This window comes from Strix uralensis, chromosome 5 (genome assembly GCF_047716275.1).
Source record: "Strix uralensis isolate ZFMK-TIS-50842 chromosome 5, bStrUra1, whole genome shotgun sequence".
NCBI lineage: Eukaryota > Metazoa > Chordata > Aves > Strigiformes > Strigidae > Strix > Strix uralensis.
In genome coordinates, this window is record NC_133976.1 from 78,776,131 (window position 1) to 78,798,620 (window position 22,490).

The 22,490-nt window shown below is 34.7% G+C and overlaps 1 protein-coding gene across 1 annotated transcript in view; it reads right to left on the reverse strand.

Moving 5' to 3' along the window:
- The window catches only part of IGF1 (insulin like growth factor 1), a 49,249-nt gene extending 32,658 nt beyond the window's left edge, over positions 1-16,591 (reverse strand). Inside the window, exons 1-2 of the mRNA XM_074869481.1 lie at positions 16,473-16,591; positions 11,997-12,153 (exon numbers count right to left, since the gene is read on the reverse strand). Coding sequence (XP_074725582.1) covers positions 11,997-12,153; positions 16,473-16,535 — 220 coding nt within the window. The 5' untranslated portion in view covers positions 16,536-16,591. The remainder of the gene's footprint in view (positions 1-11,996; positions 12,154-16,472) is intronic.
- Positions 16,592-22,490: the final 5,899 nt, after the last annotated feature.

Consider the following 22,490-nt stretch of genomic DNA (forward strand, 5'->3'; position numbering starts at 1 on the left):
ATGACTGCTTTTGAAAAATCTCTTGAATGTCCATCTTCCTCTTCAGTGCCCAAAAGACATTGAAAATCTGCCTCATATGCCTTTGGGAACCTCCAAGATCTCACTGACTTTTCATGAGACTCATACTAATTTTTGAAAATAGATTAATACTTCTAAAAAGATAGTCTTCACTCTTTTAGATGTAGCTATCTACCCGTGACACAATCAAGATCAATTTAGGCACTTCAGCAAACACTTATGTATGAAGAATTGATGATTTTTAATAGTTTGTACCATGAATGGTAGATGAACTTTAAAATTACACTACAAACAGTTCAGGTTGGTTTGTATGAACATTAAAAATGAGGGGTTTTTGACATACATGTATCCATTTCAAATCAGGCACAAGTAGTACCTATCGATTGCTCAAAAGTGCCTCTATTTGCTATATTAATAATACAGAAGGAAAAATATTAGAAGATCGGCTGGTAGTTCTTAGGAAAAACAGATGACTAGTTAGAAACCAGTGGGAATCCAGTCAAAGGAAAATATTTGTGGTGCAATGATACCTATGGCCAAAAGACCTAGGAAAATCAATGATCAATGTTTTCTTTAGTGAGCATAGAGAATTCCTCAAATTAACTCCCGCTATTCTCAGTAGACTAAACCAAAACTAATTGAAGTTAACAGATAACCTTGAGTAAGTATCCATGGACTCCTCACTATGGATTACAAAATGAAGAAACTCCTGGATATGGCCAGCCTGGATTATTAACATCATCATTTTCCCCTTCTTTGGTATTATCTTTGTCCCTTTATCATACTACATATCAGCTTTTCCTTGACAATGTCTCTCTTTTCTCTGCCATATGAAAGTGTAGATACGCACTTTTTGTTATATCATAAAAAACCCCAGCAAGGGCATTTCTAAAAAAATTTTGCTCTTTTGTCACAGAACTGAGCTTCGTCCCTTTCATATCAGAGTATAAATTTTTATTTGAAAAGAGCAGCAGACCCTATCACCACTTATGAATTCTGCTCATTTTATTAGCCTTCATCTTAGTGATCACAGGAAACAGTTGTCTTTTATTGAATCAAATCCTACTGCTTTCAAAAACTAAAATGACTGTAACAAAAATTATAGTAGTTGACTTAAAGTCATTAGAGTTGCAGTTGTAGAATTTCATTCCATTGTGTGCAGAAAGAAAGACAAGACTCAAATTCTACAAAAAAAATCTTCCTACTATTTTTTGAATGACCATATTATCTTGACCACTCCACTTTTTGGAATGATTGTATCTTGGAATAGTGTATCTTGGAGTAGTTATATTAAATCTACTGTATCTAATTCTTGAAATAGTGGTGGAACTCTGAAATTCGATGAAAACCATTCATGTGAGTATCTCATAAAAGATCACCCTTCATGACTTTTAAATGCAGAAGTCAATACATAACTGTGAAGTGATAGAATGTTGTAGAAAAACTACCTTCATTTCTACCCCATTTCCCTCAAGCCAGACCAAGTAGGAATGGTTCAATGCACATTATTAAAAGTAGCCTGAAATAAGATAAACTGTATACATATTCATTCATAGCAAATATAAATAATCCTTCCTGGTTTTTAGCGTTGTACTCTGTTTTGAAACAATACAGTTACTGAAAAAGTTTTGTCAAGATCTAAACAACCTAAAGCACAGTTCTTACCTCCTATAGCTGGTTTGGAAATTTTAACTACTGCAATTACTGTTCCCTGCAAAGGGATCACTTCAGGGATCATGGAATGTGGTTATCTTTGAAGTGGTTCTGTACTGTTTCTATATTGCCTTGGATGAAGGAAGGAACTGAAGCGAGGAAGGTAGAGGGATTTTGTGCTGTTGGTTCAACTCATTGAATGTCTAACAACCTCAGGCAGGGTTCTGTCTTACTTCAGTCATATTATTGCTTTTATAGATGAGCTCATTAGGTCAGCAGTAGCTATTTTTTAAATCTTCAAATTGCCTGAGTATCTCGAAGCTGTACTTGAGCATCATTCTGTGTTCTTTCTCCATGATGATACTTTATGGCACAGCATTCTGATGGACAAGATGCTTCTTTAATGACCTCTAATATTTAGATGTCACTCTAGGTTTTGAATATTGTTATTGTCTCAATTTCTTAAAAAAACTGCTGGGCCACATATGTATATTCATAGGAATAGAAATGAATCCATGTGAACAGCAGTGTAAAAAATTGCTTCATTATTTATGCATGGATAACTGCACCTTGTCTCATTATGCAGGAATAAAACATGAAGAAGTGCATGAAGAAGTGTTACTTATTATGGCATGTAAGAGTATATTCTATCTATTCTATCAAGAAAGAAAAGACAGATAAGTTTTTCCCTTCTACTTTTACTGTCTCAGAGCGTAGTGGTTTCTCCAGCAGGACTCACAATTAGTCAGACCAAGGTCTGGGAGTTCTTAAAGGCCAAAGGAGAAACTCTAAACAGTGTCATCTGCATAAGGCACATCCTGGGTATTTGCTTAACTTTGTTATACCATGGCGGCTAAAATAAGCTTGGATTTGCTTTGATCTGAAATGTGGTCCATATGAGTGCATCCTTATCTCCACATTGAAGTTCACTGTGTGGTTTTAAATAGATTCATCCCACCAAAATGTAGGCTCCTAATGGAGGGTCCTTACTCGACTGACTTAACTAACCTAAGGATACAATTGTTGTAGCTCCCTTGCTTAATTTATTGAAGAAGGAAAAGTATGTCTTACAGGATATTCAGAATTTAGTGAGAGCTCTGGAAGTTTCTTCTCTCACTGACTGTAGAATGAGCTTTAGTAGGCTCCTAACTCAGATACCTCATTTAAGTGCCCAAAAGTATATGGAATTAATCTGAACCAGAATCTCCTTGTGTATATTGGATCAAGCTCTGTTTAGCCTTTATCATTCAGAAAGTTCAGTCTGTATGTGGATAAATGAAAATTATGTTTGTCACAGATCGTCTGGCTAGAAAGAACAGAATTTAAAAGTCTTTTGTCTGAAAAGAGGTGAAAGGAACAGTACAGTCAACAACATAAAATACAAATGAGAGCTTTCCTAATACATCTATCCTCTATATGAATCGTGGAGGTGCAATAACATCACCTATTCTTCCTACACCTCTATCCTCCCTTGAAAAAAAGAAAAAAAATACCAAAAAACATCAGTAAGGAATATTTTGATATTACTGAACTCTGAAATATAAGCAGGGTCATAATACAAATTATTTCACTAATACCTCTGTTTTCATTCCATGCCCACCAATTTAGAATAAAATGCCAGAAACAATTAAAAAAAAAGTGTTCTAAAAGAAAATATATATATGGTGGTTTTGCATTTAACCCTAGCTATATATTTCAGGAATAAACATGGCTTTTATTCAGGACATGTATTTGCCAATAATACATCTGATTAAACTAGGAAAATTAGACATACTATCAGTAGCTTGCTCCCAAATTACACAAGAAGAAATTAGATACATTTTCAGTAGCTTGCTCTCAAATCTCTTCAGTCTATGAGTCACCAGATTCTTCCTGCCAAACTAAATATGTCTGTGAAAAGCTGGAAACTTTAATGGAAAGAAACATAAAACTTGAAATACGTAGGAAAAACTAAGTTTTTTCATGGAAGACCTGTTGACTAGTAATTCAGGAATTCAGGGGATGTAGAAACAAATTATTACATCTCACTTGTCTACAGAAGTTTCAAGGTATGAAACATATTCAATTTAAACCTGCTATATTAACCTAAAATAGATGTCCTATTAGCTTTCATGTGACCTAACCAATGAAGCCTTACAAAAAGTTGTAAAAATTTCATTATAATAGAAGCTCTTATCTAGCCATTTTGATGGGGCTGAGTTAAATGAAACCTTAAGTATAGTTAATGTAAATCTGAAAAAAATCCCTCTGTTATAAATTGGATTTATTATACATAGTACCACACAGTCATCAAAGCTAATTAGGAATGTACTCATCTTTTCAGATCCACAGCCATAATGACATCTTCTTTACCATTTTCCCCACAACACTTACACTTTTCCTACCATTGCATAAGCCATATATTTAATAATATTCTTTAGAATACAGATTTGTGAAATAAAGAGTCTGTGTGTGTAATTTAAGCTTTTATTCATTGCCTTAGTAGGATATGGCTGTTAATTAACATTATTTTGAAGTAAAACCAATTTTCAGTAGTATTTGCTTTCCTTAGAAGTTGCTGTTTGTAGGAGCTGGGGGTGTTACTTAAATGCTTACTTGTTTGGAGATAGAAATACTTAATAAATATTTCTAGAATATATATTTTCAGAAAAAAAACAGTTTTCTTCATTGAGCTGGGTTCAGTCAGAATGGTCTGAGCCAACTCCTTCTTTTTTCTGCATATGCAGCCTTGTGTAATTTTCTGCCCAACACACAAGGGCAGAAACAATATATACAAATAGTTCTGTATCAAAAAAATTCATATAATTTCAGGTTTCAGTGTGAGCCATAATTTCCTAATGGAAGTGCTTTAACAAGACACTTGTTCCCTACTTCCACACTTTTATGGGCACATAAGGAAGCAGAAGGGTCTGCTGTCTGGAGGCATTCTCTTACTCTAGAACAGTTACATTACATAGACGGGAAAACCGGGATAACAGCTGAATTTCAAAAGTAAGATGGGAAATATATAAATATACTGCAGACTCAGGAGAAAAAAAAAAAAAAAAAAAAAAAAAAGGAGAGAGATGAGCCCTAAATTGTTTTTTTGATAAAAGGAAGCCATTCCAGTTTTCACTAGCAAAGGATTTAACATGAGGTAAGCAAACAGATTCCACTCTGTCTTGCAAGAGGAAGAACATTAAAAATGTATTAAATGTGACTGTACATGGGATTCAGTCAGAAAATACAGCAAGTATCTGACTTGTGTCTGGTTTTGTAGGAATTTAAATTTGCTACGTAATTCAAAGCAGTTTTCTAAGAAATTCCAAACCAATTTACTGGGAATTAGCTTTGGAGAGGCAATCAGAAATTTAACCTAAAAGTTGCTCAGATAAAATTGACAAGATGAGCTCACCTATGTAATTTGTCTAATACTTAAAGAAGTCTGAAGAGAAGACAGCATTTGACTTTTCTTGCTTTGATATCATAAAAAAACCAATTCATCCTATTATTCTGAAAGTTATGTATTAGCCAGTGCCTAAGGTACAGCCTTTTGGTTCAAATAGGCATTCAGTATTTAACTGGATTCAATTTTTTAAACTTTTACTTACGGTGACAATGCAAAATTGTCTATAAATTGGAGTGACCCACTGGTCAGTATATGGTATGCCCCTCCACAGCTATGGATGTGTTAAAATTCTTGTTCTCAAAACCTCACTCACTGATGCAAACATGAAATACGCCTGTCATTACTGAACAATTAGACTTGGGCTGCATCTTGCATAGTGATTTTACATTAAATGTGCCACAAAGAAAGTATGAATTAATGGCTTTTTCTTCTTTTTGACTTGGAAGTTCCTGTGGTTATTACCAGAGATAAATTTAGCATAAATTCTTCAATAAGTATACATTTGTGGTATTTCCTTTGTCTTGATTTCTAGACTGAGAAATTACTTAACTCTTGGTTAGCCCTTTTATTTGTTGTCATATTTTTGAACAATTAAACTTGTATCATAGGGAAATACTGACATTTGTATATGGTTTAATAAACAAATCCAGATCCATTCTTTTTCAACAAAGCTGTGAAATGAAAATGGCTTTAAGTCTCTATTTGATTTTCAGTGATGTGAGAGGGTTTGAAACATGCTAAAGTGCTGAATAAGATCTAGAGAAATAGCTGTATGAACTTCTTTGAATGAGCACTCTAAAGATTGCCCTAGATGCTCAAGTAGTTAATGCAAAAAGTTTTAATTAAGAGACTGTGTGGTTCTGCTAAACTGAATAATTTGCTTTGCGACTCTTGCTGCTGTTGATCAAATATTGCAAATGCATTATTAATACCAGAACAAACGAAGAGGTCCATATGCAAAGGTTTTGTCCAATTGCATAAAGCATATGCCAGAGTCGAAGTCAGTGAAGGGTTTTTCTTGGTATTTAAGATTCTGTGGAAAAGTAAGAGGGGCAGCTATGCCAAGAATTAATGCTGATCTTGCCAAGTGCTTCTCTGAGTGACTTTATCCAACATGAGACTAAACAATGTATTAAATACACATATAGCAGTTAGGGAATCAAATGTCAAATAACAGCTTTCTTGTATTTGAAACCAAACTTGAAACTTTGTCTAGTGCGTAGATAAAGGGAAACATCAGAAAAAACATTAACATCTCTAACATCTAATAAAGACATATAAAAATTGAACTTCTGGAGAAACTATACTTATTTGGTTTTGGTAGTAGACACTTTTAGCAGAGATATTGCTTGCTGAAATTTTGATCAATGGTTTGCTTCCAGTCACCTCATTAAAATTACCATTACAACTACAGTCCATCTTAATGAAAAGGTTGAAAAATTATGAAATCCTTGGAGACCTGAGAACTAGCTGTAGAGGAGACCTTTTTGCAGAGTCTAAATTTAGTGTGTTTAAGAAGCTAAATCCTCCTAGACTCACTGTGTGATCCATGGAGAAAGAAGGCAGAACATCTCTCTCTGTTATTAAAGAGGTAACTTAGGAAGATTAACCTCACTAAACTAAGGTTAGCCTTTATGAACACACAAGTAGTCTTTCTTAATGTGGTAAAAAAGGACAAAATTTTTTCAGACTGGCTTACTTTCAGAGAACTTTCTCAGTGATTACTACCAGGGACAACAGAGCTTACACCAGACTTACATATGAGTTGTTTGACTGTGCAGTGATACCATTCCAGAAGCCAGAGCTGTCTTTTTTCTTACAGAGGTATGTCATTAACTGTGCCTATAGCCCTGGTTCCCTGAGTACTGACCCTGCAGACCTGACTAAAGCACATCTTAGCTCCTTTTCAGGCTAGCTTTCCTGTAAGAAGTAAGGAATCTGGGGATAAAGTGGAATACACTCAAATCTTCTATGGATACAGAATTTGGACATGAATGGGGCATGTAGCCAGACCAAGGAACTTAAAAATGCTCTCAGATCTTGCTGTGTGAACATAGCCAAGATGACCAGCATTTCTTTGCAAAGATTTGCAAGACAGTCACTGACATCACAGGCTGTGTGTCCACAGGCAGCTTTTCAGCATGCCTCTCCTGGGCTTGTAGCATTAACATTCCTTTCAGTCAGGGACACTGAGAGGAGCTAATGACTCATAGCTCCTACAGGTATGGAGTAGTTAAAGAACTGAGTGCCATGCCATCTCTTGTAATTATGTTGATAGGTTTGACAGGCCTAGAAACTTTAATAACATCTTAAAAGCAGACTTCCTGAAGTAAACAAGAAGCTGTTAACTAAAGGGAAATGGAAGAAGCAAAACAGAATTGCCTATTACTATGTACCTTATGTCCTTCTTTGTAAGGCAGCAATTCCTCCATATATACCTTAGTTCTGCAAAGCAATGAGATCTGATGACAACTCTGATTATCCAAAATTGTGTTCACTGTCTTATCTTGATTTTCTGATGATTATAAGCCAATAGTCTTATGTTGTGCACAGCTGGGGATATTCCCAAGGACAACACACAATTCTCATAGTCTTAGTGGAAAAAAATGTAGCAAAAATCTGTAATGATTCTCTACAAAGCAGTTGACATAGGGAGCATTAAGTTGGATACCAGAAAAGCCCATCTTTTATGGGATTCACTCTTTTACATATGGAAATATGTGGTAGATCATTCTCCATTCTCTGAAGAATATCAGAGGAACTCCATTGTATCAGGTATCTAAATTCAGCTCCTTTTTCTATGCAAGTGATGTAGAAAGATTCACCATAAGCCCGAAGCAGTTTTTTTACAGAAAAAAAAGAGTAGGTTTTTAATTCATGAAATTAATTGCCATTGGTTTCAAATAAGTATTGCCATCTAACTTGGGCTTTAGAAATTAGAACTACCAAAAGCATCCAAGGAAATAAGAAAGCTATTTCTTTATTGGCACTCATGTATACTGTTAGCCAAACTGGTATCCATTTATTGGAAAAGGAAAAGGTTTATTTTCAAGGGAAAAGAAACTAAATAAATAATAATATAACATTTGCTCTTCAGAGCAAACTACATTTGCTTTTCTTTCTCATTAGTAGTCCTCAGTAAACAGTATGAACAAGAATGAATGATTGTCCATCAAATTCAACTTGTATGAAGAAAAAAAAGATCTCTTTTTTTGATTAATCTACAAAGTAAATTCCTGTGATGACTAGACTATTTCAGGTAAAATTTCCCCTCTCCTGGGCTATCGCTTCTGTAAGTTTCCTGTAATTTGTCCTTTCAGTTCTTCCAACATTCTCTTCCTTCAGCATTGTTTTGTAATAGCAGTGGCATGGTAGACCTTTCTAAGCATTAAAATTCAAATTAACATAGCAGCTATCCCACTTTTCTTCATGACTGTTGAATCCAGAGGTTTTGAGGCTAGAGAAACATTAATTGAGAAGACCTGTGTCTAAGAGTAGCCACTTGTGTAGCTGTGTTTAGGCTCTCTGTTGGCCTCTCCTAACATAACCTAACACAGAGGAATTTGAGTGGCAGAAGTTCTGCTAGAGAGGTGTTGCTAGATAAAAGGTGGCAACAAATTGCTCTTTGCTGGTGAATCATGGGAGAGAAAAAGCTGTCCAAGAAGTAGCCAGTGCTGTCTGGGGTTAAATGTGACCAAGGGAAAAAGCAGATGTTCTATTTTAGGATTTGTGCAGTGTTCTCCCCTAAAAAAACTTACAGAAATGCTCCTTGCTACCTCATGAAGAAAGGGAGTGGTAAAAACCACATTTGACTTCCTCTTGAAGTCAATACTTTTCTTTGTGTGTGGTAAGCAGCTGGGGCATCTCTTCAGAAGCTGTAAAGAAATTCCTTTTATAGCTAGGAAATTGGGCAGAGTAGACTATATAAAGACATTTTTTTTTTTCTTCCAGTCCTAGCTGTAGATATAGCCTTGTGGTTGTGGAGTACAGAGTTTCAACAGAAAGTAACTCAATTATTTCTATCTTCATTTCCACCCACAACTCCCAAGGAATAGTCAGAAGTTTTGACCTTGAGTCTGAACCAGGAGTTCCACCTCAGCCAAAAGGTATTCTTTATATTTGGAGTCTCTAGTGAAATACAGAATGATGGAAGAAAAACCTTCCCTTACAGCTATTTCCTGTGCAAGTTAAAAGGAAACTTTACCATTGATTATACTTTATATAAAGGAACAAGAGCATGAGAATAGAAGGCCTAAAATACAATTTAAATTGACATCCTCTCTAAAGTAAAAGAAAAAAGTTCACTGGATTTTTATTTCTGCAAATGATGTGGCATTCTTAAAAAGTGTCAAGAAATACAGCAACATTTTTAACTTCCAATAGTATGCTGCATTCTGTAGTACATTTGATATGAGGATCTCAAGTTGTTTCACCATTGTTACTGGACTTACTTTTCTATAGTTCTATATTTTAGATTAAACACTAACAAATAAGAGGCAGAAGGGTATAACAGGTTAAATAGCTGCCTCATGAATCAGAAGTAGTCAGGTAGAGGACACACATTACTTAGCATCCAAGGGCCATGTATCAACTTCATAAAATTCCTGCTGAATGTTACAATTGCAGTCTATTGATGACAACAGTGCAAGACTCTCCTGAAACAGGGTGGTCATTCATCAGTAAAACCTTCCACAGTCTTCCATATAAAACAAGGTAGACTTTTCTGATGTCAACAGTTACGTTATTTCAAATGAAAACTCAGAATGTAAGAAAACAACAAAGAAAACTAGAGGGAAAGTATTTACTGACAGCAGATAAAACTCAAGATTGCAAGGGTAAAGATCTTTAAAACTTCAGAAACCCATACTGGTATTTTAAATTAAGGATGATCTAGCTTAGGGAATGTAGAGATTTGAAACATATTGTACAACCTTAGAATAACTGAGGTTGAAAACAAAGAGAGTTATTGCTGGTGATTAGACCTTCACATGTCTTGTTACCTTGAGGAACACAGATTACACATAACAGTAAGTCTGATTGCTTGGCAGTAACAGCCACTCTTGTGGTAAGCAAGTGTGATAGTTCTCTGAACAAGCAGCAAACATTTTGCCAGGAGAGGAAGGACTGGGAAAATGCCTAAGATACATGCACAGTAAAAAAAAAAAAAATTGCTATGCTGATCTATGGATATAGTATATTGTCTCATTGTTTTCTGGTGCAGAAACAGGAGGGTGAAATGAAAGACTTCCTTTACATTCCTTCCAGCCACGAAGAGGAAGTATTTGTAGGACACACATAGCCCCTTAAGTGCAACTCAGCTGCTGATAAATGTAACAGATTTTGGTGTTCCAATGAACACATAAAGAGTTGGTAAAAAAATGTAAATTCCTTTATGAGAGATTCCAGTATTTTTAATACTGTGTTTAGCACCAGAATACTAAGTTAAACAGCACCTTAGAGTAGATGTTCATTAATGATAATTAAAGTGTTAAATACAGAAGGGTTCTTTAGTGAATTACGTTGCATATATGAAACTAAGGCTCCCAGTTTCAAAGGTAAACTTTAATAGAAAGTGCCAAGAAGATAGTGAAAATATCTGCAGCTGTTATGTTGGGGAAATCAAGATTTTCTGTAAATTAAAGGTGCAAGAATCTGGATTTCCCTAATTCTATTTTTATTGCAAGCAAGGAGAAGAATATTGAAAGCAGTAACTCAGTTGTTTTCACTGTTCCGCCAGGAAAGGGATAGGTAAGGTCAGAAAAACGAAAGTGACACCTTAGAAGGCAAGACTTATTAGGATAAAATGAGGATTCTAAAAGAAAAAAAAAAAAAAGCTAGACCTCACAAAGAATATAAAAATAAATAGAAAAAAACCCCTTCAGTTAATTTCTTGACTTTATAACCTAACCACCCTATATTTCCTTTTCTTAGCTATATTCTTGTTTGGAAAGATAGAGGCCCTGAAAGAGACGTAACTTCAGACAAGCACATACTATTATTAAAAGTAAACACTAGCTTCAGAGGCTCTAAAAGCACAATTTCTTGCATGTTTTGAATAAATATATTAATGAATGAAATCACAAGAGATCTATTCCTAGTTAAAAGTTTCATTAACTTTATGTTGAGTAGCAAATAGCTGCGAATTAGAAATGGGTTTCTAATATTTACAAGTTGTATATTTCTTGATCTTGACAGCACTTGTAAGAAGGTACTAAGATAAAAGAGTTGTTTATTTAACTACTCCAGCTTTACGCAATCTAAAACACAGCAAAAGAAAAATATTGTGATGTTCAGTTCCAAAGTTTATGTCTTGCTTCAAAAAGTTATATGAGTACTGATATATCTACACTACTGCAGACTTAATTTATCTGTTGCCTGTACTGGTGTTAATCTTTATTATCTCACCATTCATGAATTTTCCTTCACCTGTGTTTAACTGATGAAGCATGTGGATACTTGGATGTGGTAACTTTCTGCTTGCTGCCTTCCAGCTTTTCTTTTTTTTCAAACCAGATGTTGAAGCTTAGTGTGTTTTTAATATGATACAATGTGTACTTAAACTGTTTACGAGTAGTCTGACATAACAGGTACATGTAGTTCTGCCTTATGAATATCTTGGGTCTAGTATGTGATTTCATTCATTTAATATCAGTGGCAGGTCAGCAGAAAGCAGTAATACAGCAGCAGCTAGAAAGTTAAAAACAGTAAGATGTCTGAAAAGGAAAATTTGTCAGAAACTCAGAGAGGCTGAACACAGGCATGATGTTACTCTTTACTGAGACTTCATGGTCACTGAAGACTTGGGAATCTCCAGGGTACAGGATACTAGTCATATTCAGCAGCCTGGTTTGATCATCTAAGCTTGCTTAGAGTAGTTGCAAACTAGTGGATTACATGGAAAAGTTTAGCAGTTGAATGAAATAAAGGGTTCACTTACTGAAGTAAAAGCCTCTGTCTCCACACACAAACTGAAGAGCATCAACCAGCTCAGCACCACAGAGTGTTTCTGGGCCAGCAGCAGCAGAACTGGTTAAGGTAAGCAAACACAGGCCAAGGTAGAAGAAATGAATGTAGGACACAGTGTGCATCTTCACCTGCCAAGAAAACAAAAGCAGTGTCAGAATTTCCCAACAGAGTCCTAAAGAAAATGACTCCTGCACCCTTGTGAGTTGAGAACACATATGTACTGTAATATGTTAGACAATAAACACGGTATCAGGAAATGCCTCACCATAATTTTGCAACTGTCTACATATTCTAGTCCATGTATTTTGTAAACTGATTACTTCCTCTGGTGAATATTCTTGGTTCACATTCACACACAGTTAGAGAACCTTGTAGTAAATGTGATTTATTGTTGCTCCTGCAAAAGGAGGATATGGAAGAGTGCGATGGACAGGCAAAGGGAAGCCCCTAATAATAAGAGTAAGGAAGACTAAACAACCTGGAATTGTTTCGTCTGAGACCAGATAGACTAAGAGGGAATAGGACCGTTGCCTGCCAATGTACTGTGGGAGATGGAGGTGGCATACGAGAGAGAATAGCTATTTAAACTAAAGAACAAGAATAAATGGCTGTAAACTGGGTAGAAGGAAATTTGGCCCAGTAGGAAAAGGGTTCATAATTAGTACTCCATGGTCCTCCAGCCACCTTAAAAAGTGAAATACCAGGACAAAACAAAAGAAGTTTCAAGGTAGAACTTGTCAAAGTTACAGAAGTGGTGTTGTGGGACCTTCCATAGTAGGGGACTGCATCCAGTTACTCTTACAGTCCTCTCTTACTAGCAAGGTAACATTTGGAAGCATTCAAGAAATTAAGAGCACTAGTGGGAGTGTTAAGGATTTGTATTATTACTTGATGGAAGCAGCTATACTTTCACTGACCTCCATTATATCCTCTTAGTCAGGTTTGGCTATGAGGTATACACAGAGGTGATAATTCTTTTCTCATTTACATTTTGTTACAAACTATCTTTTTCCTGGATGTATGATTGAAGAAAGGCCAGTCCTCAATGGGTGTAAATTTGCACTATTCCATTTATCCACTTCTCTTTATATCCATTTATATCAACCAAAGGTCTTGCCCAACATGTCAAAGAAGATATCATTATTTTTTTTAAATACTAGAAAAAGCTATTTATATTTAGTAGCAGGACAATGAAGAACGTGCTTAGTGCATATTCTGAACTGACATTACTTGGCAAAAGTGCTACTTTTGAAAGGTGTATATCTGCATTTAATTTCATTCTCTTTCAAGGTTAGCATTAATATTACAGTCAGGTAAGAAGTTACGAATCTTTCTTGCACATACAGTTAACCTTGGCTTAAAACTGCTTTGTATTAGCAGACTAGTGCAATGTAATTTGAGTAAAATGATTAATCTTCTCTAAAGTTTCTTTCAGGGCTTCAGGGACCATTTAATCTTATTTTTTCACTGAACTTTTGAAAAAATGATAAAATTATCTGTTGTCTGCTCATATGGGACCTGATCCAGCTGGGTATTGAGCCCTCTCTTGTCAATAATTTTTAAGAATTCTTTTCTTGGCAAGGGATCTTAGCACCTTGCTGGATGAGTCCCCTACTTCAGCTTAAGTCAAAGCTGAATAAGAGACAAATCTATAAATAAGTCAGAATTTATTCCCCTTTTCCTGATATTTCCACTGTGAAAATAATGAACAAATCTATATCTCATGATATATCATAAAAAGAAATAATAATTGTTTTCCCATTCACAAGAGTTTTTAGCCAACTTTGCTATGCAAAAACCAACAAGCTTTAATGCATGGACATGACTTCAATAGCAGTTGGAGGAAGGTCAGATTATAAATGAGTGATGATAACATGAGGCATTATTTCCTGTAATGATTCCATATCTTAACAACATCAATTTCTTTTTTCCCTTGCCACATTTTTGAATTTCTAAGATAAATGTGATGCACCTGCAGTTTAAGATGGTTCCCAGTTCTGAGGAGGTAAAGCAGAAAGCTGTTTAGCACACCGCCTCAGAAGGCTGAAAGATGTTACAAATACAAGAACATTATGTATTTAACAATTTGCTCTTGTATAACATTTGGGCCAGAAATAAACATAAATCTTAGGCATTTAACAATTTTGTATTTTTCAAGACTTTTCAGCTGGGTTGCATTTTCAGATAAATATCAGCACTGAACTACAACAAAACAGATTATCGACTGTTTTTCCTTTAGTGGAAGCCAAAAAGGCTGCACAGTATAAACCACAGAGAATTTCTAACTTTATCTCCAAATTTAAAAACAGTCAAGAACTTTGAAACAACTAAAAACCTTTGGGAAAAGAAAACAGACTCACATGTTTCTAGGGCTCAATCAATTATTTGTTAAATTAAGTGCTGCTTCATCAAAACTAATCATAAAACATAGTTTAAAACTTTAACTTCATCATTTTAATTAAACATAGCATTAGTTGATTCAATATGTTTGTGATAAAATCAAAGTTCCCATTTGTGTCTGAGGGGAATATTCTTAAAAAAATACAAAGTTGTAATCCAATATTACTTCAGGTTCTTTACAAACAGGCAGAGTGCTTGCAATGTCCCCAATTTGACTAAAAAGTTGAGAGTTTAAAAGAAAACTCATTGGCATGAGGGTGGGGTTTATTGAAGCATCTAATTACATTTGGAAATTGAATACAGGTTCAGGATGAGCCTGGTTAAACACTTCTTTTAGTTGCATAGAATGACTGACCATATTTTCACAGCTGGAATTTCCTCTTTTTTCAGTAAAATAACCAGCTTTTGCTGCATTCCTCTTTTAATAGTCCAGAAGAGTGGCACCACAGAGGAATGTCATATATGAACAGTCTATCTCTCTTTTATTTCTTAATTCTTTTATATAAGTCCTCCTCGTCTAACAAACTATCACTTGGCACAAGTTGTGCATAAGAATTCTTCACATGTTTGGTCATTTTAATAACAGATAAGAACATCTACAATAATTATAAATATCTTGAAGGAGCAACATTTTTATGGATAGTATATACTATAGAAAAGAAAATCAAGAGTTATATTCAAAATTACATTTTGTTACATAGAGGTTGGACCAAACCATAGTATAAGTATGTAATTAGTATGTAATAACAGTATTCACTAGTAATTCTTATATAAATAAAGAATATATACTCTAGAATGGATAAAGGTTTAAATACTGCTAACTTTGATTACAGGATCTGAGCTACATCCTAACCTAAATCAATATGTTCCATTGATTCCAAGGAAGCTTGGCAGGATGCACCAGCTGAGGAACTAGCACATTACTTTTATGTCTCTTAGTGCCTTGCTCAATACTTTAAAAAAAATCATCTTCATCTTTCAAGTATATTGGAAGGGATGCCCATTTATATATTAAGAGAATGGTTTAATCTATTGCAGTTACAGACCTGCTCTTTTGAATCACATTAAGGAATGAGGTAAGTGTGTTTTAAGTGTAAGATACTCTAAGAAAATAATTAGGCCCTAAACAATTAAAACAGGAGAATTCTGTCAACTGCATAACTGTCCTTGAAAAATATTAAAGAAAAAAAGTTCTGGAAGGATATAAATTTGCTGATAATGGAAAGTTGAACTAGGGCCAATTGACAGAAACAGAGGTCAATGCACCTACTGAAGCCAAATTTACTTAAAGACAGTTTATATTAATGTGTAGAAATTATAGGTCATAACATGAAACTTCACATGCAAACTTTCCTGAAACAGCTCTCCCTACAAGGGAAAACTTGGAGATGAACATGTAGGGGAATTTCTATTTTCTTTATGTACAATTGCTTAAGCTATACAAATATGCAAGGTCAGCAAGAGTCGCAGCTGGTTTCTAATGTAGAAAACAAACTGAACTTCACATTTACTTTTAATTTATGAAAGCAAAAAACATGTAAATGCTACAATGCTGCCAGAAAATTGCTGCAGTGACAACATCCCTTAAAAGTTTCCCTGTGAAAGCATGAACATTTTATCTATAATTGTGTATAATAAAACTGCAGAAACTTAGCATGTGAATAATACCTTTTTCCTATAAAACCCTGCACCTGCAGAAAATAGCTGAAAGTTCTTGTTTTCAGAAGCATTAATTAACAATATAGACAATGATGTAATTGGACCCTTTAATAATGACATAACTGAAATATTGCAAAGTTCTCTGAATAGAAGTGAAATTTAAGACATGTATCTGCAATAGTTTACCCTTACAGTTATCTATGTAATTGCAACTATTACATACAGCCATTTTCCAGATCACATAAAATTGCATGTTCAGCAATTTATAAATAATTCTCAGTTCTAAAATAATGTTATTGAAAAGTGCACAATAGTCTTCAAACCAGAAGCAGACAATACACAATAAAATAAAACTAAAAAATTATTTGAAATAGTAATAAAGATTTACCTTCAAGAAATCACAAAAGCAGCACTTAACTAATTGTGTTGAAAGACTGTTGATTTTTTCCATTGCTTCTTAAAAGTGCAAAGTCTGGAAGTGAATTTGTTAGCAGTAATGATGAGAAAAAAGAAATCCAGAGAGATGTGAGATGTTGAGAGCAATGTCACATTTCAATATTGAGGACTTTATTCCATTGCGCAGGCTCTATCTGCTCTGATTTTAGCAGTGACAGTGAGATTTAGCAAACAGAAGAGGGATTTAGAGAAAATCCTCACATTTATCTACATTACACAGACACTGTAGACAGGAAACAGCTGGGGGAGCATTTGCCTTCTCTCTCTCTCCCTCTTCTGGCAAAGTTACCGAGTAAGGACTTTTTTGGGCATGGTGACAAATAACATCATACCTTTGCATTTTAAAACTAGAGCACAGAAGCATATTTTTTTCCCTTTAAAAGAATGTGAATTAGTGACTGAGGGGTTAGCAGGCAAAAAGCTTGTGTTGCCATGAAAAATAAGAAAACGTATTCTGGTTAACTTTCAGATAGCTATGTGTGCATTTGTATTTACATGTGTGTGTGTCTGCTTTTCAAATATATAAAAACTTATATACATAGGGGCATTGTTTGTATATATGCATACCTTTGTATATATGTACACATTTTATTTATGCATAGAGGAACAGGTATTTTATTTATATAGTATAGAAAGACAGGCAGTCGGTTATCTACGTTTTTCTTAAAACATCTTTACGTTATTAAACTTGGCATGCCTATATGCTGAGTAACAATTAAAAGGTCCAACTCTCTGTGCTATTAACCCTAAAATAGCAGTTTGTAACTTGCTAAAAATAACAGAATTGTTGAGCTCTACTTATAAATAGGGCAAAATAGCTTTGTGATCTTTTAGCAACTACACTGGAGAAGTAATTTCCTAGATTTTACAGTACTATGACTACAGTAACACAAGTAACCCAGTTTGGGGGGCTTCCATGATATTTATCTTAAATGTGCTGTTGTAATTACAAAGTGATTTTCCCCCTTTTTCTTAGTAATCTTCATAATTACTTTTGATAGCAATTTAAATGACACTGGGAAGACAGAATTGAACTTTGTTAGTCCTGCAGTACCTAACTTTTGTCTTTTTATTTTTCCTCAATTATGAGTATATTATAAATAACACCAGCTGGCCAGCAACATGCTCTCACGGGTTATGATGTCATTCAAATCCCTCAACTGTGTTAGTGGCTTGCAATGTGCTCCAAGCCAGCTGTTTTTCTATTTATAATGTATGCTTGCATTTCAATACTTAGCTATTGAGAATAAAGTTGTGATGCTGTTTTATAGATACAATTTGTACTTGTTACCCTTTGGTTTTGTAAGATGGCATTTAAAAGTAGAGGATTCAACAAGACTGCAGCCCCAGAGACCAAATACATGTCACAAACAGTGCATGATTTACATAAAAGCTGTTTCAGAACATGGCATTTTGTCCCTGTCCCCTTCCACTCAAGTGAGAGTTGCATGCTGAGGTGCTAGCTGTACTTTATGATTGAAAATAACAATTGAGATCATGTTGGCCCAGGTCCATTCTCAGTTTTCAGATCCACCTTGAACTATATGGTGCTTGCCAGGCAGAAAGGACACATTTAGTTATTTCTATCCTCTATAAATGTCTAATACTCTGCTCTGTGCAGTTTTAAATGGTGTATGGTTAGCTAAGCTGATTAATCTTTGGAAGGGATTTCTTCTAATGTAGCATAATGGCAGAATCACGGGGAGCTTTGAGGTGAGTTTGTTTAGTTCAGGTAATACCAATATTTCAAGTATTTTTAATATACTTTTGTACTGCAGGTACAGTATTTTAATATTCTGGTCTGTTTTATTCTTCCCTCTGCATTTCAGAGGTCATTGAACAGTGGCACCATTCTACACACAGCTTGATGTAGCTTGCTGCAACTCATAGCACATGTATCAGTTATTTCACCGGTTTAATAGAAGAATGTGGGGACACAAATTATCAAAACTCTGATATTCTTTATTTTTTACTTTTAAAACACTACAGATGGGTGCACATACTTTTGCTTTTTTCTTCCTAAATAACAGAAGGAATCCACTTATTCATCACTTCCCCACGGCCCGAGCTTCAAACCCTTGTTTCACTCCTCACTGCTTTCTTTCTCTTAGGTTTCACCAGGCCTCTCTTGGTCATAAGAACAGCATGCAGTAGAAGATTAAACTTTTGGCTTTCAAGATAGCTAGAGAATTGTAGTGTCTCTACACAACTGCTAATACTGTTTCTTTCCATGAAGTCATTCTGAACTCCTATCCCCATTCCACTGACCAGCCTGTTTCTGATGCACCTCACTTCCTTTTATTAGTTCTTGGTTTAAAGTGGTATTGTGAAAAGGCATGAAAACAGAATAGATTCAAGAGAGGGTTTTGGTAGTAATTTTTAGACTTACTGTCAGTGGAGTGCTTTTCCTCACTATCATGTAATACTACTTTTTTCCTAGAAAACTAAATATTCCTCAGGACCTATTGATCTGGGGATCACTACTTTCCTAAAACATGGCTTCTAATCTGATGATAATGTTCTAGTTAGTATAGAAGTCTGTTAACTAATGGAGATTTGTTCGTTTATCCATTGTTAAATATAATAGCTTTTACTTTATAAACCATTTAGAATAAAGTACAGTATGATTACTACTTTATGATTGAGTGCTTATGCAGTTACATACATTCCCTTGAATAAAATGCACCTGTAAACTACAGAGTGTATGGTAGTCATCAAAATACTCACAAAAGATGTCAAGGTCAGAAAAAATTATGTAACTGGAATGTGTATAGCTATTCTACATTAAAAGGCAATAGCATATATATATATATATTTGTTTGGCTTTTTAAATATAACCTGCAGTGATATAATAGCCACAAAGATATATGAAGTGTGTGATATAGATAATCAGATATTTAGGAATTTATGTGTTCTGATCCTCATCTTTTGCACTTTAATACTCCTATGACATCATTAACATGTTGTAATGCTGTAGAGCTCATGGAGAACTCCGTTTCATAGAAGACAGCAAAACTGCAAATAATCAATTATCCTAATTAATATATTATCCCTCCTTAAATCCTTCCTTAAAAGGTAGGAACGTTGCCACAATCCCTGAAAAAATCTGAACTAGAAGATGGCAACCAGTATGCCATCTTCTTGCATTCTTCTATGTTAGATCACTCTTATCTATATGCAGTTATTTGCTATCTGTAACTGTTGTTTCTTTTCTTACATTAGGATTATAAATTTTCTGGAACCAAGATAGAACAACTATAATAGATATCACCTGAGAGGGTATAGGGCTGAGAGCATGGTAGAAGACAGGATGGAGAAAGACAATAAACACGGTGGCTGGTAAACAGCTGTTCTTCATTATATGAAAAGAGCAGAGACAAGGTTGTCTTTTATTATGTTGTTTTAAGGACATTCATCCTACACAGAACATATGCAGATGCAGTAAGACTCATGCAGTGTGAACAGATGATTGAGCTATACTGAATGCCGTGGGCAATGTGTCCTCTGTCCTCTCCACCCCCCAACAAAAAGCAGAAGAGCTCTTTGAAGGAAAGATGTCTTATCAGTCGTCCCTTAGCTTACTGGCAGGTCACTGAATTTAGTTCACTGGGCCAATAAGAAATGTATTTTTTATGTCTTTTGTTTTTTTGAGGTACCAATCATGATGTTATATATTAAAGACTATTAATTTGCCTAAATCTAGGCATCTAAGGTAATTTTTAATGCTGTGGGATATCCTTCATGCACCCATCTTCCACTACAGAGTGATACTTATTTACCATAAGCCTCTGTGTCCTATCTGCTGACCTCATATAGCTTTCTTGCATGCTTTAGGGCATCTCAAATGGCCTTCAGCACCTGCAGGTAACTGAACTCCACCATAAGGCCTTCTTTGGCATGCTGATCTGGGATTCTTGTAAGTGCAGCCTTTGGCCTGAGTATTACCTTTGGCTTCTTCATAGAGATATTCTGTCTTCTGTCACTTACTATTTTTGTGATCCATTTGTGAAGAGGTTTTAAAGTGGAGAACACAACAATTTTTATTGAGTTTCAGCATGATCTGAGTGTATATTTTCCTTATTCTCCTTTGCTTAACCTCCAGCTTAAGCTCTTTTAGTGTGGAGCTGTCTCTTTTTATTTGCTTCATAAATCATCTTGCTTACTTTTGGATAAGATAAAATATTATTTACAATGTTAATATTACTTCCTGAAACACCCAAATGATTGTTTAGCTCTTATAGTCTCTAGTGAATTATTTGTAAAATATTACGTGTTTACTATTGGAAAAGTTTGGCTTTCTTTTCTAGAAAACTACCTTGGAGAAAAGGGTGAAAGGGAGTATTTTATTAATATGGAGTGTTGTGTTGGAGTTAGTGATAAGTCAAGTATATGGTAGAAAATTCCTTTCATCAAATTAAAAGTTAGGAAATCAGGAAAGGAATCATTTTGCTAATTCATTTGAGCTAATGAGCTGTTTAAAAGAAACCCAAACACCTTTTCTCATGATGGCCTAAGTAGCATCATCACTACATGAAAAACAAGTAATAAATATGATGCAGAGGGTGAGGGCATGCAATTTGAGCTGTCATTACATTGGCAATATTGTAGAGACACCAAGGAGAGTGCAATGCCATGAAAGGTAGTTTCTCACTTGGGCAAAGCAGGGAAAGAGCAAGTTTCATGATTAAATGAGGATCAAGTAAATTGAAACCTTTTATATTTGCTGATCAAAAAACCCATGAGTGTTTCAAGAGCAGGATGGATGCATGAGAACCTCAGTCCAGAATTAATGCTTATAGATAGTAGTGGTAGAAACAATTAATGTTAATAACAGGTCAGAATCCATGGATTTGTAAACTGAACGTACTGAGTACTTCATATTGAGTGGAGTAAGAAGGATAGCTTTGCTAAGATCACAAGAAGGCAAGGACTGTACTACTTGCAACTAGGATGCAGAGGAAGTAAGTAGTTAGAATGTTGTGATGAATAAGATGAAGTACTGTATAATTTTAATTTATGGTATAAATTAAAGTCGCTACCATTTTGAATATCCTTGTATTAGTATGTTTTTCCCCTAGGTTTTAGAAACAGTTGTTGCTGAAAATAATACAAAGCCAAATATTTATTGTATTTTCCTACTCAAAATATACATCAAATATTGGTTATATTGTTTTCACAATTTAAATACTTTTTTTAAAAAAATATATAAAAATATAATTACTTACTAATTATTACTAAGTGGCATGAGATGATGTGTAGTTATTACTGATAAAACAAAAATACAAAATATTAAAAGTAATATTAAATAAACAAAACTAAAAAGTTCAAACAAAATGTGTTTCAACATTTTTGAAAGCATTTTTTTAGTTTTTTAATTTTCGTTTTGTGGGAAATTTTGAAATCATTTGTTCTGATTCAGAATAATCAGAATACCAGAATTTTCCATTAAACTGGAAATTCCCAGTTTCAGCTGTCTGTAGTCTTGCTCTCCCTTTTCCAGTGTCAAACACTGAATAGATCTTTTTTGCTCCAAAAAGTTGCTTGCTTTCTTATTCCTAAAAGAAACAAAAAGTCAGAATTAGCAAAGAAAGAAAATTGAGAAATATGACTGCATAAGTTCTTTGCTTGCATACACAGAAAGAAGGCAAAAGAAGTGGGTATTGTGATAGCCTGGAGTTTACATATATGTGTATATCTTCCTGGTAGATGAAGAATAATTTCTACGAGTCACTAAAATGTCTGTATCACAGGAAGAAAAATGCATGGCCTTAGATACTCTTTTCATTTCCAAAACTTCTACCTCCCCATTTAGATGAAATGTGGAGACATAGTAATTTTTTTCTGAGTCATTTCAAGGGTTAATCCGTGATTGTAGCTTTTTATAAAATACAGTCTAGCAGATATATTTAATTGCTTTTTTCATAAGTTAGACACATGAATGTTAATGTCT